This window comes from Poecilia reticulata, chromosome 8, assembly GCF_904066995.2.
Source record: "Poecilia reticulata chromosome 8, P_reticulata-male-v2, whole genome shotgun sequence".
NCBI lineage: Eukaryota > Metazoa > Chordata > Actinopteri > Cyprinodontiformes > Poeciliidae > Poecilia > Poecilia reticulata.
In genome coordinates, this window is record NC_088837.1 from 20,404,017 (window position 1) to 20,419,693 (window position 15,677).

Below are 15,677 nucleotides of genomic sequence, written 5' to 3' on the forward strand. Positions count from 1 at the left end.
TTATTAATGTCCTATGTGTGCACTTAAATGAAATAATTTTCTAAAGCTGCTATGTAGAGAAGTTATTCACTGCATACACCCTTTGAGTCATTCTGTGACATTTAATAAATAAATGTTACATCAATAAAATGAGTCACTAATATGTATTGATTATGCACTCAGCTATTCTTTCTTGCATTTTGTTCAGTTTTTCCCTGACATACAGTTAAGACCAAAATTATTCAGACATGGGTTCCACGTAATATTTTGATTCTACCAACACTGGAAGAAATTCAAATGTTATGTTGCAAACCAGCCAGATGAATTTGATATGTGAAGAAAGAAACAGATTAGGGTGATGGCAAAGAGATATTAGCCTCAACATCTTAGAGCCAACAAAAAAAATAAACTGTTAAAACAAAATGCATGGGAAACATTACAAACGTGGGCTGGAATTACAAGACGCTTGCTGTGCTGAACTGTGAGGGGAAAAAATGTCAAATCATTTGCTTAAAAATGCATGAATATGTTTTAATTAAAATGGAAGCATTTTTATCTATGCCATTTTTATGTTGTGTTATCTTTTAATACAATGTACTTTAATACTCCCATACGAAAATATTTTTTGTATCTAAATCTGGAGGTGGTAGGAAAAATTGAGCTGCTTTCTGCATTTACCAAGTGAATTTGTCCACTTTCAGATTTTTTAAAGTCATTAACCACATCCCCTGAAATTATAATTTGACTCAAGAAGCATATGAATAAAGTCCTAGCATGTATATGGACAGCAGTTCAACAAAAAAGGAAGCAGGGATTGAATCTGACAGCTTTGAGTTTACTCAAATTTGCTTACGTAAAATCTCCGCAGGCCACCTGTGAACGAATTGTTCTGTATCTTACTGCATTGGATGTTGGCTCACCTCCTTATAAGAGCAGGATTTCTATGTCTTCACATGCTCAGCAGTCCATCTATTGAATTACAGCAGAGCAGTGGGACCTAAGCTGTGCCTTTTTCCACAAACTTGTGACAGACGAGAACAACACCTGTAACCATGGTGACCAGACCCAAAAAAGGGTGACTGCTGAAACCTGAAAATGTGTTGGGGACATTCAAATTACAAACTTAAGTGGCTTGACTTGTCAGGGGGGGTTTATTTTATTTTTTTATTTTTTTGGTTGAATGAAAAATAAGGACAGAAAATTAACCATAACAACTGTGAATGGAAACACACTGAGTCAAGAAGTCAATCGAATCATCAGTTTTACAAATTATTATTGGGCTTTTCTGCAGTTTACACTTAAATAGTGTATCCAATGGTGTATTATGCAAAAGAAGATATGTACAAATTCAGACAAAAAAAACCCCAGCTGGTTTAAGTTTTGTAATATTTCACCAAATGTTTCAAAAAGCAAACATCTAAGGAAAAAAAAGATTTAGATAACTTTCGACCTGTAGGCATTGTAACCTGAATGCATCTCGCCTGGTTTTCATATGTTAAACTACATATAAAGTAAATTTGATTCGTTTTACAGAAATGACTGGCTAGTAGCAAAATTTGAAAAAAGATTAAAATTGCAGCTTGTTTTTTGTTTTTTGCATTTTAACCTTTGATTGGAAATTTTGGACATTTAAAGTAATTACAACTTAATGATGCTAGGATATTTTTAATAGTCCAAACAACTATTAAATTACAATATGGTTACTTTTTAGTTATTGTTACAAAATGTTTTTGCATCACACAATAAAAAAATATTCTTTTTGCATCCATCCAATTCTTCAATCCTGTGATTCATTGTCAATGAATCACAGGATTCATTGATTCATTTTATCATATCAAAATTTTACATATAAACAAACTGTCTCTTCCAAGCCAAATACAGGTATGAGACACGAGAGTCTTTGTTTCCGGACCAGCTAACAGGATCCTGTGCTTGGTGTTATAGCTTTTGGTTTGTTTTCAGCCGTCTCTTGCTGTTCTTCCTTCTCTGTCGTTTGCTGCAGTTTTGGAAACACTTTGACTTTAAAAGTCCTGTTCACGGGCTTGGCTGATATGCTCAGACTAGACCGCTGAGATGAAAGTATCCTTACTATCCTCGGTGGGAGTTGTGACACATGTAACAAAGCTGCTTCCAGATTCTGCACAAGCTCATGAGTTTGTTTTACACCACATCAACTGCCTGTGGTGAGATCTTTCTGATCCCTCCATCCTTTAAAACCATTTTTTTTTTTGTAGGGTGACAATTGTCCACAGTTTACTGAGGTTTAACGTTCAGCTGCACACAGAGATCCTGGTGACAGTCGATGTCTTGGAAGTGAATCTATGAAGATATATATTTTTTAGCTAGCAGTTCTGACCTCCTGTCAGGGCTGGATGCTTCTGTGCAGAGTTTAAAGGCTGAACAGTGTTAACCTAATGACACATTACAGCTAACCTCGCATTTGATTATTTTAAATTAACCAAATTACATTTTTAAATCTGATTCAACACTCTTTAAATAACATAACTGACCATTTTTTCTATTGTTGTAAATTAGTTTTACTTTTTATTTTGACCACTCACTTCTATAGTTTTTAAAATGCATTACGATATAAAATCAAGTATCAATAATGTTAACACAACATTGAATAATAGCAGGTTAAAGCTATGAGACTAATCACCTGGATCACTTTTTTAAATGTTTTGTTTTTAATCATTACCTCACTGTCCAGTACCATGGACAGCAGCATGCAAAAAGTCAGAATTCAATTTGATTGGAACACTGTGGATATTCAGTGTGGACAATAAGACGTAGGACAGTTGGTTTTTATGTTTATAAAAAAAAACATCAGGAAAAGCACTGTATTCAAAATAATAAGAAAGTCAGACAACACTGTTTAGTCTTATTCAGTTACTTTTAGATTCCTTGGCCTGGTTGGGAAAAAAAATCAGAAGAGACAAAAATTAAAGAACCTAACCTCAAATAGCAAACTTCAAAAATGTCCCTGATTTATGTTTTTCTTCCACAAAGATTTAGACTCAAATCTTGTTTTGACAATTACATCTTATTAAATTGCAGCATTTCAAATGTCTACTGTAAAAACGTGTCTGGTGTTTATCTTAGAGTGATTAAAATGTTACTTAGAAAGTGTTAAATTGAACTTTAGTGACATTTTATTATGAATACTATCATTAATTTGTTTTAGTGGTACTTAAATATATAATCTAGAGCGATTTGACTTGAATGGTCCCTGGAGTTAAAGTAGATGTCCTGAAAGGAGTCGTGTTCTGTTCTAAGTTATCTCATAAAATCTGGCCAGCGAAGGTATGTCTAAAGCTTTAAGCTTCATCTGATTAAAAGTGCAGCCCCAAACAGTTTCTTCAAAAATGCAGCTTAGTGTATATGATAAGGTACCAAAACAAACCAATTTACTGCAGCTACCCTTATCATACAGAAAGAAACTGACAAAATCAATATTACAGCAGCGCCACCAAGAATAAGATGGATTTAAGCTTTTTTTGTTGGTAACATATATAAACACCTTTGAAAATGAATTTGTAGCAAATCTATAGTTGATGCTTTCAGATTTTAAGTCTTGTTCTTTGAGGACAATTTAGATCGATAACTGTGTTTTTTTTTCTTTCTTTTTTTTTTACATTAATAGTTTTAGAATTTGCGCTGACGTGCAGCTGTGCTCGTCTTCTATCCTTCAAACAAATAGGCTAGAACAAATCATTTTGGCTGAGGCTCGCCGATGTCAGGCCTGGAGTCGTTCCCGTGTTTCTAATTAGCCCTGGCTCCGACATGCCAGCCCGCAGGCCGGCGGTTGGCATGAGGCAGTGGGACAGCCCAGCTGCCCCTGTATCCCTTGCTCTGCCTCGGGGAGAGAGATTTCTGGGACCGCTGCTGCCTCTGTGAGCGGCAACGAACAAGAACCTGGATCGGAGGAGAAAGGCGGCTCACGCCCCACGTAACACGCTGTCAGAGCCAATATTTCACGGCTTAAAAGGAACTCTCCATCAGCAGTCTGATCATTACAACCTGTCCCTGCTGCCATGCTTCACTTTCACACTTTGTAGTGCATCTGCAGACTGAGGTACATGATAACAAACTGGCTAGGAACGAGCATTGTGCATTGATTAGCAGTAGACAAGTGTGAAATTAGACAGAGGCAGGTGAGACACATTGGACACAGATGCAATAGAAAGCCTCCCCCTGCAATGACGGCACGAGCACAAGCAGCTGGCATTTTTTGCCAAACCAGCAAATGTAGGAAAATGGAAAAATGTGGAGTGTTGAGTTTGAGGGGGCACAAATATAGACGGATGTGCAGTTTGAGGAGAGAGTGGTCCGCAGAATGAGAGGGAGTTTGCAAAGGCGGAGAAAAGAGGAAACGAAGGGAATTTTGAGATGAAGAAGGAACAGTTTAATAGTGTAATTAGGTTCCTGATAACACCCTAGATGATTGGTTTTGGCCCGACTCCGAGACAGCGTAGCATAGCGCCAAAGATCCTCACCATCCCTGGTGAAAGTATTCCTTCCTCTTGAAAATGTGTACGTTCTGTCATGCTCCAACCACACACTGGCATTGTGAAATAGAAGGGAAATTATGTATGGCTTTAAACCTTCTTCACAAATGAAAATATGAAAATGTGGCATGTATTTCTACACAGCGTCCAGACACTCCCAAGTCAATACCCAATAGTCATTACTACTCATTATGGCTTTCAACAGTGGTTTTCTTCTTGTCTGTCTTCTCTTAAAGGCAAATTAGTGCTTGACTTGCTTGCCAAGCCTCTTAGCTTTGGTGGAAGGATATGCCATAGAAATTTTTTGCAGTTGTGCCACAATGTTTTCAAGACTATTCTCTGAACTCTGTCAAATGTTCAAATGACGAGTTGTTTTATTTTTATAACTATTAGTTTATTTGCTAATGTTCTCTTAACAGAACAGATGGATTTATACTGGGATTAAATTACAAGCAGGTAAATGCCCTGCAATTCATTTAAGGGTATCAGAGTAGAGGGGACTGAATGCAAATGGAAACCTTACTTTTCAGATTTCCTTTATAAAAATAAAAAAAAATTGACAACGATGCATCTTTTTTCTTCCACTTTACCACTTTACAGCTAGTAAAGAGAATAATTGATGTTTGTGGCTATGGGGGAGAAAATATGATTGGGGTCTGAATACTGCCCCAAGGCATAAGGATTTTAGACAAACACACAAACCTTTTTGGACTTATTTGTTTGGTTCTGGCTCCAAAAAGCCAAAAGCCGAGCCAATTCCAAACCCTGGGATATTTTGTCAGCTTCACCAAAAAGACCCACCAACAAGAGAACACACTAAGGAGTAGCGAGCTGGCAAGAGAGATGGCTGTGAAAAACCATCACTCGCAACCACTCTCACTTACACACTGTCATGCACACAAGGCAGCTGGAGAAGTGCAGACAAATCATCTTTTTTTTAGGAGCACAAATGGAATGTTATCTCAGAAAATAATGTTTTCTCCCTCTTTATATTTAACAATCCTCGGTGATGCTTCTATCACCACTCATCTACCCTCCTCCCCCCAATATCAACTGAAAGAACATAGGGGTATCTCAAACCTTCAGTGTTGCCAAGTCGGTCAGGTTTGAGGAGTGCGAATAAAATAGAAGCCAAGGTAAGGGAGCTTACTGAGATGAAGAAGGGGGAAGAGGTGGGACAGAGAGAAAGGGATGACAAGGAGAGTCAGAGCAAAGGGAGAGCGAGAGAAGGAGCAGGCAAATGCGCTCAGCTTCTCTCCAACAAACCCATTCCTCGCCTCCTTCAGGCAAAGCGGAGCAGCGGCACCAGCGTGCGGATTTTGACTTGAGAGGAACGCGCATCGGTGGGATATTTCGAGTGGATTGGTGACCAGACGTACGGAAAAGGATACATATAGCCAAAAAAAAAAAAAAAACCAAGAGAGGAAAGAAGTCGCCAAGAAGCGACTCTGGCATATTTCGAGCCCCCCGCGCGACTATAGGAAGTCTCCAGGTCGCACCTGCGCGCCGTGCGTGTCCTGTCTCCCAGGGGATAAAAAGTGCGTAAAAATTTTCACACCGACTTTTACGCAAGCTGATACACCGAGCAGGAGGCAGCCGGACACGCTCCTGGAAGCACGATGCTGATCGGTAAGTGTTGAGCACCTTGTGACTGCGCCGAGGCAGAGAATCCCTCCGTCAGATGAGTGGGAAAGAGCCGCGTTTGTCGCCGCTTTCAGCTGCTGCTGTGGCGGCGGCGGCGCCAAGACAAGAGCAAATTACCCCCCCAAAAAAGTGGCTGAATATGAAAAATGAGGATTGTGTATATTGATCTTAGAAGCTGGAGTCATTGAGTGATCAATCATGAGTGATTTAGCTCATCGATCAGAGCAATCGGTCTGAATTTTTTTGCAAGTTTTATGGAGCGTTATATGCATCTTAAATCAAATGTAACTAGTTTTTGACGCCAGAGTAGCATTATTTGCACATATCTATTGTTGAAAGTTATGGTATCAGGGGAAATGACGCTGCACACGACCGCAGTAGGAGATTTTTTTTTTCCTTCTCCCCCCTTTGCTGTTGTTTTAAATCCTTGGAAGAAATCAGACCAGTTCTCAATGAAAAAGCAGTTCGTAAATTTCATGTTGAAGTTAAGTTATTAAGGATCTATAATTTTTAAGAAGTTTATGAGAGGTCCAAACGGTACAAAAAGAAAGTAGATATTGGAAGCTGCAAATGGCACTGAGCAAGGACGCTTGAAGAAAATCCTCAACATCTCCAAAGATGTTTACTTTTTTACATTTTCACTTTGTTCTCTCTATTTTCAGTCATTTCCGTTAACATTTGCATTTATTTTCAGACTTGCTTACATTGCATAACCATCCTACTAGGTTTCAGAATTGTGATAGAATTTTTCAAGGTTAAAAAAAAAGAAGAAAAAAATCCCAGAGCAGTACATTTATATACCAGAACATTTCTTCACTTCATTTGCATGCTTAACTCCATCTTGTCTCAGATTATGTGAGAAAATGAAGGTGTACTTATCGTTTGTGTGGGTTGAGTTAATGGACCTGCTCTGCTGGGCTGATTTATGTCCAACCCTCAATCATATTTATTCCAGTTTCTGCCAAAAAAAAATAACAGAGAAAAAGATAAGAAAAATAATTGCAATTCTTTAATATAAGTGCACTTTCCCTCTTGTATGGCTGAATAAAGCTTTGTACTCTTTCATTCCACTTCATAATCAAAGAACTCAAAGATCTGTGAGAAATCTGAAGGTGAAAAGGCATAAAATGAAAAATATTTCAAGAAATAATGCTGAGAGAGATTTTTATACACACATGCTCACACTCGCCAGATGTCTGAATCTGACGAATCTTGTGTGGAGCTTTAAATTACATTGATCTCATAAAATGGCTTCAATGCATGGGCAACTGTCTCATGCAAATGGATGGCACATTAGCATTTCTTTGATTTTTCTTTCAAACTTTTCGTGGCATTCAGCTTCTGTTGTCTTGAAATGAGATTGTTTCCCTCCCCGGTGAAGGGTGCCTTCTTCGTCAGACTTAACAGGCTTTTTCCTTGTTCCAATTTAACCTCTGCTGTTGTATCACCTCACGAGCAAGTTGGGTCACAGGGGAGCGCTGTTGCTGCTGTGGCATCACTGTTACACAGTTTAGAGACGGTTTGATTCCCGTGTGCGCTTGCTTGTGAAACTATTCAACCATATTTTCAGGCTTGAATTCAATGCTTCCCAGCCCCTTTCCTCTCCCTCACTTCCTCAGCAATCCCTCCAAGCAGACCGCAGGTTACGGGGCTGATTACAGGCTTGCCAATTTGAGAGTGGGTGACATTCTTCCGATTTGAATCCTGTTTTTTTTTTTCTTTTGTAATCTTTTGGATCTGACATTAGGATGGGGGGAGGTCGAACTGGCAAATCCGCACTAAAGAGGGTCCTTGGTCTGATGGGGGTAATTACAAGGAGCTTGGATTGCAGCCTGTGACCTGTCTGTGGGGGCTGAATACGCCCAGAAAGCAGAGCTGGGGAGAGATTAAAAGCAGATAAGCAAAATCGAATTTAAAAGTTGCCTTGTTTGTTTAGTGACGCTGATTCGGGTCCAGTTTTCTGAAATGGTCTTATCTGAAATCTTTAAGTTGGTATTTCCACTGCTGGTGCGTTTGAAGTGGCAAGCGGAGACATACGGAGGAGTTTAATGAAAAGGCAGTTTGATTGGACAGAAAGCTTTGGTCTGCTCAACCCTTATGTCCATACATCAACTCGTTACCCTCCTAAACAGAAGAAATGCTTTTCTTCAGACACTTACATTTGTGTCTGAAGAAAAGCTGTGGATGTGCTGAAGAAAAAAATGTGTGCGTGTAGCAAAGCATGAGAGAATAAGGTGTTAGTGGACCTCAGGAGAAGAAGGAACGAGGGTGACAGCTCTGATCCTGCTTGATTCGCCTCTGTCTTTCTCTCTTCCATTTATAAGGCAAATAATCCCACTATTAGCTCAACAGGGGTCTCCAACTTCAATCTTTGAGAACAACTGTCCTGCATATTTTAAACGTGTCCATGTTCCAACCTGAATCTAATGAATGCTTTATTCCTGGACTTGGTTGAGGATTAAATTAATAGATTCAGGTATGTTATAAAAGGTCCTGGAGTTGGAGCTATTGTCAAACAGTCATTTTTTGGCATTTCTTTCTTTCTTTTTTTCTCTGTTTTTTATTCTAACTTCCTATTCTGATTGCTGATGTCTGAATGAAGCATGTCTTCACTTTAATGCTCCAGCCTGTTTTTGCTTCTAGGCAAAGCTAGCAGTAGGTAAATGTGAAATTACGTTGAAACCATCTTTCTCCAAAAGTGACATCTTTTATTTGTTTTTTGTTTTTCTGTAAGTCAAAATACACCTACAAGTTAATATACCAAGGTTACTTGTAGAGGTTTCTAGTATGTTAGTAATCGTCTCTCTCTCTCTCTCTGGGAGGATTTACCGGGTAATTTTGTGATTTAAAAAAAAAAATAGACTGATTTAGTTATATTTTCTCAACTATATAGTTTTAACAATGCATCACATTTTGTGTATCGGACTGTTTAGCTGCATAAAACCTTATAGTGCTCATATCAGAACTTTTTTTAAAGATAGAATAAGGATAAATATGCAGCATAAGAAAAATAGCCGTGTTAAAAATAGCATGTGTGCACTGATCATTTAAATAAGATGTACAAAATTTGCATGTGTATTTGTGGATAAAAACAGGCTATTTACTAGAAATTTAAAAAAAGGTCAAATAACAGCAGGAATCTAAATGCTTCTTGAGTTTTTTTGTTTAAAGTTTTACTGCAGTAACACAACTTTGTTCACTCAAGATCATGCAATAGCATGCCACTTAAGGATCTCTTCAGTTCTGCAACAGCTTCCTGCATGGGGTGGGAGACATTGTTTAAGAATGATTTTTTTTTGCCAGTCTCCCACCACATGCACTGGATCAAGGGGTCATCCTAGGTCAGAGCTATAATTCCAAATGAGCTTGTTTAATATGCTTTTTCATATGCTTTTAAAGTACATGCTCTTAATGTGTTGATTTGTTAACGCAGTGATGTTCATTCCTAACATTTTATCCATTGGTAAAAATATCAAGCTACTACAAATATCCCTCATAATGAATGGAAATTAATTAATGTGACATTATACACTGAGCATTAAGCCATCTAAGAGCCTTGAAAAGTAAAAATATACATATACATGCTTTGTGGTGAAGAGTTGGCTGTCAGGGCCACACTGTCCATAACTAGCTGTGCTTTGAATCAACAGACTGCAACAGAATGTGTGTCCTTTCACAGCTTTGTTCAGTATAGGGCCATAGCAAAAAAAATAAGCTCATGTCTATTAGCTTTTGAGTAATGATAGTTGCTCAGAAGAAAATAAAATAGGAACGTTAAAACTGTATATTTCAGTCCTTTTACTTTTACTGCAACATCTGTTCTTGAAGCATCGATGCATAATCTGGACATCATCCATTAATAGTGGAAAGTCACTAATGCCTGTGTGGATCCCCTCTTAAATAGTGAACAAAAGTGTTTTGGTGAACATTTAATGTGACCCATTAGTTTCCTGTTATTTTTACAGTTCTTTATGGCCATTAGCCTAAAGAATCAAAATGTTTTATTTCAGGATGCCATGACAGGCAGACAGATGTTTTATGATAGTGTCTCCTCATTACCTTTATTTGCACAACTGGGTTTCATTCAGTCCTTCAAACCAACATCACCTCTGGTACCTACATATTTGTGTATGTGTTGCCTTCACTGTTTATGAAAGGTGTTCTATGAATAATGACTGCTTATTCATCCTTGGAGGAAAAGTTTACAGTCACAACAATACCCACAAACCTAAAGTAAAAGGCATGCACAAAGAAAAGAAACAAACATTTTAAAAGTTCACCGTCAAGATTGTAGTTTAAAGAGTTAAAATATGATTGTTCTTCACAACCTGTAATACTTATTGAATTGTAAAGCAATAATGCTGCTCCATGTTTATTTCTTATTTTGTTACATAGATGAAGGGTGTATAATTTACACTGTGCTACTTTGTAAAGGCAGAGTGCATTTCTTTTGTAAGATTGGTAGTTTCTTTATACATGGTGTGTCACTGGCCCCGGTCAGACAATTAAAAGCTGAATTAATCAGAACAGTTCTGACTCCCCTGCCTGGTCAACCACCAAAGTGTTTTGCATGTGTTAGTGAATCTTCATCAGTACATACAGAGAATTTGCATGCAGAAATAATATAATTCTTGTTCACTGCATGGGTGAGTTGTATGATTGTGCTTCGATATCAGATGCCAAAAAAAAATTGCTGCTGGAAGGTTCTTCACATAAAACTACATATTTTCATAAGCCATAGTAATTTTTCACACTCATCAAGAAACTTTTACATTAACCCAGAAGGTTTTCTGGTCCTCCCTGGATGCTTCACATTGAAGCATCACCTTCTTATGACAATCCAACAAGGCTTATATACAATTGCACCACATTTTAGATTCCGGCTGGACGTGACTCTTTCTGACTTGTCAGGACGCCGCTACATGTTAGAAAAGCTCAACATGCTGTCATGGAACTGCTGCTCAGACCTCACTCACTGCACTTTCTGATGTGTAGTGAGATCCAGACAATATATCCAGAACATATAGAGAGCTATAGAATACTTCTTTACAAATAAGCAGAAAATTGCCATTTTTAAATCTATAAACTAATCATAGCACTACTGAAGCCAAAAAAGGGATGCATTAATTTGACATCGCTTGTACAATTTCTTTATAACACTGAGTGTGAGTTTAAAGTATATCAGATAATTTTATTTTAAACAAGTGAAATAATGTTCTTGGAAACTTCATGTCCCCCAATTTAAAAATAAGAATATCACAGCTTAGCTACTTAGCTTTTATCTTTATGATAAAGTCCATGACTGAAACCAAATCTGAATAGCTCAATTATAAAAGAAGCGAAATGCGTCACCAATCAAAACATCTAAAAACCATCTACCACTTAAAGTTGAAGTGCAAGGACAAGCTCTTTTTTATTTCATTTGACAGCAAATACTTGAGTATATATCAGGGAAAACATGATTTCAATAAAAATGCGATATTAGCTTTCAAGCATTTATTTTCTAGTATTTAGTCAAGCTAGAACTGTGTGATTTTTTTTTTCTTTCCTTCATGTCAAATGATGTTACTGAGGCATGTGACTGACAGATGAATTTTTGCTTCTGAATTCAAAATTTATTGAAAGAAAGCAGACCAAATTAAGAAATGTCGGTGAGGCGTACGGGGTTGAATCTCAAGAAGCGTGTTTTGCAGATATGTATTGCAAATAAGCAACAGTTGAAGTGGACAGAAAAACCATAACCTTCAAAGAAAATGTTTCATTTTTAGATTATGGGTTCATGCTGTTATTACAATACAATGTTTATAACCAAACATTACGTTTTACTCGCTTCCTTTAGCTTGATATAATTCGCTGAAATGCGGAGCTTTGTTTCAAATTCTTCTTCTTCCGTCCATGTTTTCAGTTTAAGAAATACAGGAGCTTTGGCGTTGCTGTTGAAATTGTTTCAGTGGAGGAGACTACAGTTGCACACTGATGGTAACATTGATAAAACCTGCATACACCACTCTGCTGAGGACTTTCACACCATGTCTCATCTTCTTCTGACTTGTAACTCTCCAACATTCCTTTTTCTCTTAGTAAATATACACAAACCGATCTGCTTTTTAGCACAGGAGGGTCTATGACATAAGCTAAGTGTGTCTGCTGTGGCCCATATGTTGTGTTTGAATGCCTTGTTCGAACAGTATGCGCCCCTTTCAGGCCTTGGGCCTCCTGTGGGGAAATTGCCCTTGTGTGTGCGAGTGACAGTTCGAGTCCTTTCATTGCAGTGAGTGTGTGGGTTTCATTGGCCCGCCTGCTGCAGTGATGGCCTCTGGATGCTGAGAGCTGTAGGCATATGTGTGCCCCAGCGGGAGCTCTGACAACATGAGAAAATGTCCCACGCTGCTCCCTGTACCAAAACCTCACCATTTAGCCTCCCGTTTCCCACGTGCCGAGGCTAAAGATGGAGACCTTGAAGGGAAACGGGATCGCTTTACCTCACGGTTGCTTTTGAATGTTTCTGCACAAGTGAATTCTCCAACAGATAAGGAAGCTTTCTGCTAAAATATGGACCAAGTCCGCTTTGATGCCCTGATAAAGACATGAATTAGTGATTCAAGGGGAAACTGTTTTTAATCCAAAGAGGTGAGGAAGTTATAGCAGAGAAGAGAAACTGAGAGATAGCAAACATAAATGAAGCACAAACCCTTCCTTTCTCCCTTGCGGTTCAAAGTTCTGTCTCCACCTCGGATCAGATTGTCTATAAAACTCTGCTAATTCTTTCCAACCATGGGGCTCGGCAGCTGTGAAAGTAAGACAGCCCATTGATTTTACAGTCAGCTCCAGCCTTCAGACTCAGGTGCCCAGACCACCGATCTGCAATACCCCGGGGTCCAAAGCACATAATAGCGTGCAGCTCTTGTATAAAGGCGACTAAGTGTAAACATAAGACGCACCGATTCAACTCTAACCGCTTTCTTTGTTATCCACCGAGCTTCTGATTTACACTCGTACTGCATGCCATGTCGGGAGCCCTTTACAGCCTGCTGCTCTTCAGATTAATTACTCTGACTGGGAATTATTATCCAATTATTCCTCTAGATGCACTTGCACACACCAGCAAAAACATCTTAAACTGTTGTATAGGAGTAAGCGTATGCAAAATACAGAACAGATTCAGTTTAATATACTCTCTCTATCCACACAACTTAAAGAAATTAACAAACATGGTTTTAGACTTTTTTAAACTCGCATAAACCTTGAAGGAATATTTTTTTATTTTAAGAATTTCTTGTCACGAGAGTTCTGCTAACGGCTGCAAAACAGCAAATAATTGCACATTAATCAATTAACAAAATGTAATTGCACAAAAGAAGTGGTTTGCGTTTTCTGTTCATGCTTCCGAGATGCAATCACCAATATTTATGTTGTAAGCATTTTCCTCACACAGAGACACACACCAATTGATATTCGATTAGTCACATAAATCAGAGCAAATACACACAAATATGTGCCAGAAGCAGTGGTGGTTCATGCATAAATGGAACTCTGGGCAGCCCCCTTTCTGCCTTCTGCCTTCCTTGGCTGGGGGCAAAAAGCCACTGCATATTGACTGGTGTGTGGAAGATTGTTTTTTTTTCATTCCCCCAGGAAAAAAAATATATTTTGACCCTATAACTTTAATTGTGTCATTTTTTATACTTGTATTTCTGTGACTTCAACTGCTTTAATAAAGCTATACTTTTCTTCAAAACCTGCTGTGTTGAATTCTGAACTTGACTTATGCCCTCTAGAGGAGGACGTAAATACTACAACTGGCGAAAAGCAGTTTTATTCAAAAGTCTGAGATGACTGCAAGTACCTTCTGAAAAGCAGTTCTCATGAAAAATATATAAATATTTTTTTGGTTTGGTCAAGATGTTTGTATACTTTATGTACAGATATATTTTATGGGTCACAACTTCAATCATTTTCTTCAGTTGATTTCTTGTTTTATTTTTGCTTTAAGAAAAAAATAAAACTGCTTGAATATAATCTAAAACATATTTATTCATTTAGAATTTCAAATGTGCTTATTTTAGTAAAGTAATAACATTGATATCTTGATATTTTTTCCAAAGAATGTGACAAGTTAATTTTTAATACATCATTTCTTATTCCTTTGTATTAGTCTTTAGCTCAGGTGTCTCCAACCGTAGTCTTCAAAATCTGCCGCCCAGCAGCTTTCAGATGCAACCTTGCCACAACACACCTGAATCAAATGAATGGCTCGTTATTGGCCTTTTGCCAAACTTGATGGGATACTGAAACGGTAATTCAATCATTTTAGCTGTGTTGTGCATCGAAAACCTTTAGGATAGTAGATCTTGAGGGTTAAGGTTGGAAGCTGGTGCTTTAGTGGTCTAAAATATGTTTACAAGTGTATATATATATATATATATATATATATATATATATATATATATATCTAAACGATGAAGTGTGTTAATAGAGAAGGCCTGCAGAGGTGCTAACATAACTGTATAGCACAAGCTGATGCTACAAACTGGCTTTGTTTTGCCGTCTTCCACACAGGTTTCTGTGTTGGCTAGTAGTTTTTTTCTAAAAATTGGCCTTCTTTCTTCCTCCAGTCAGCGCTGTGTCATTGTGGCGCGCCTGGCTGCGAATGATCAGCTCTAATGATTTTATGAGAGCTTACATGATTAATGTTGGCACAGCACTCTGTTTGTGAACAAACCCTTCACTCTCCTTCCTCTTCCTCCCCCCATTTCACAGAGACTCGGAGGGAATATCCAGTCTCGGTGCACGCTGATTTCTGTGGCGCTGGCTGTCGTTCGGCACATTAGAGTGTGACAATGGCTCTCTTTGAAGTAGGTTATTCTAGCACGGCTCGCAGCTCGGCGCGGCAGTGAAGATGTGCCAGCTCGCTGTGCCGACTGAGCCAGTGCTGAGCACACAGATCGACAGAAGGTGCAAACCTGCGCATGCACATGCACTGGGGTCAACACAATGCCTTTCACACCCACATCCTCTAGATGCTCTTTGCATAAGCACTTCCCGCGTCACACAAAACCCAAACGCCCGTCTCTTATATGCACACACATCTGGTTCCTAAAACGGCTTTGAAAATGATCCATCGCTTTGTCGCCACGCTGTCATCCATCCACCCGTCCGTCTGTTTGTCCATCCATGTATTCGTCCTCTCTGTCTGTTTTTCTTGTCCTCTGTTCTCTTCGCTGGCCCAGTCCAATCCACAAGCTTAGTTGGGCTTCGTCTCTCTCGGCTTATCTCCAAAAGCTGCCTCTTTCATTTGAGTAAATGCCTTCATTCCCGGCTCCTCTATGAGGAAGCTGATAAGGGATGTCTTTTATCCACAGCAGATAGGCTTTCTATTCCCCCCCTCAGCCCTGTGTGAGTGTTTGTGTGTATTTATACGCCTGCACAGCATATGCAAAATTAGGTGCGAGAGATTATGCCTAAGTCTTGTGTGGATGTTATATATATATATAATATATACATAGATATATATATTTCTGCAGCTCACAAGAACAGTTTCATATT

The 15,677-nt window shown here is 38.6% G+C and overlaps 1 protein-coding gene across 4 annotated transcripts in view; it reads left to right on the plus strand.

The window, feature by feature from the left end:
• The window catches only part of znf385c (zinc finger protein 385C), a 139,469-nt gene that overhangs the window by 70,141 nt on the left and 53,651 nt on the right, over positions 1–15,677 (plus strand). Inside the window, exon 1 of one of the 4 annotated variants that reach the window (XM_081610179.1) lies at positions 5,295–6,116. The exons of the other annotated variants lie outside the window; for them this stretch is intronic. Coding sequence (XP_081466305.1) covers positions 6,107–6,116 — 10 coding nt within the window. The 5' untranslated portion in view covers positions 5,295–6,106. Of the gene's footprint in view, positions 1–5,294; positions 6,117–15,677 lie in introns of those variants that run through there. 4 annotated transcript variants of the gene reach the window in all.